Here is a 1,363-nt window from a genome sequence, read left to right on the forward strand (position 1 = left end):
TGTCCCCCAGATCGAGGAGATGCAGTGGGGCGGCGGGGTGCGTTCCGTGCCCCCCTCGGTGTGCAGCCAGCCGTGCCGGCCGGGCGAGAGGAAGAAGATGGTGAAGGGGATGCCGTGCTGCTGGCACTGCGAGCTGTGTGACGGGTACCAGTACCAGGCCGACGAGGTCACCTGCCTGCTCTGCTCCTACAACGAGCGGCCCAACGAGAACCGCACCGGCTGCCGCTCCATCCCCATCATCAAGCTGGAGTGGCACTCGCCCTGGGCCGTCATCCCCGTCTTCCTGGCCATGCTGGGGATCATCGCCACCATCTTCGTCATGGCCACCTTCATCCGCTACAACGACACGCCCATCGTGCGGGCCTCGGGCCGCGAGCTCAGCTACGTGCTGCTGACCGGCATCTTCCTGTGCTACATCATCACCTTCCTGATGATCGCCAAGCCCGACGTGGCCGTCTGCTCCTTCCGCAGGATCTTCCTGGGGCTGGGCATGTGCATCAGCTACGCCGCCCTGCTGACCAAGACCAACCGCATCTACCGCATCTTCGAGCAGGGCAAGAAGTCGGTGACTGCGCCCAGGCTGATCAGCCCCACCTCGCAGCTGGCCATCACCTCCAGCCTCATCTCCGTCCAGCTGCTCGGGGTCTTTATTTGGTTTGCGGTCGACCCGCCCAACATCATCATAGATTACGATGAGCAGAAAACTATGAACCCCGATCAGGCCAGAGGAGTTCTCAAATGTGACATTACGGATCTACAAATCATTTGTTCCTTGGGTTATAGCATTCTGCTCATGGTGACGTGCACTGTGTATGCCATCAAGACTCGGGGGGTCCCAGAGAATTTTAATGAAGCCAAACCCATTGGATTCACTATGTACACTACCTGTATAGTATGGCTTGCCTTCATTCCAATATTTTTTGGCACTGCCCAGTCAGCCGAAAAGGTAGGTGCGAGTGCTCAGGTACCTGAGGACTCCCTGTGCTTGTAAGGACGTGCTGGTGGTCGGCTTTCCGTGGATCTCCAGCTCAGCTCTCCACTCAGCTCGTTCCTGACTCGGTCTGTGGTGCTGTTCTCCTTCCCCGCTCAGCTCCTGGGCCATTCGTTTGATAAACTGGCAAATGATCGATAGCAATCACATTAGCCATTACTTTTATTGTTGCATCTATTTCCATTGTTTCTTTACAGTGGCGTAAGCGGGAATTAGCTGTCATATTACCCACAGAGAGGCATCTCACAGCTAAATCGTTTTGAATACAAGATGTAAGCAAGAAAAGTGTCCAAAACTGCTCAGGTGGCCTCCTGTGCCCCTGGAGCTGAGCCCTGTGGGCAGTGTGGGGTGTGCTGAGCCCTGTGGGGTGTG

General features: G+C 56.5%; 1 protein-coding gene across 1 annotated transcript in view; it reads left to right on the plus strand.

Moving 5' to 3' along the window:
- GRM7 (glutamate metabotropic receptor 7) overlaps positions 1-1,363 on the plus strand; it is a gene marked incomplete at its 5' end in the record, with an annotated part of 192,648 nt that overhangs the window by 152,156 nt on the left and 39,129 nt on the right. Inside the window, one exon of the mRNA XM_015640504.2 lies at positions 11-946. Within this exon, the coding sequence (XP_015495990.2) occupies positions 11-946 (936 nt within the window). The remainder of the gene's footprint in view (positions 1-10; positions 947-1,363) is intronic.

The sequence above is a fragment of the Parus major genome, chromosome 12, assembly GCF_001522545.3.
Source record: "Parus major isolate Abel chromosome 12, Parus_major1.1, whole genome shotgun sequence".
Classification (NCBI taxonomy): domain Eukaryota; kingdom Metazoa; phylum Chordata; class Aves; order Passeriformes; family Paridae; genus Parus; species Parus major.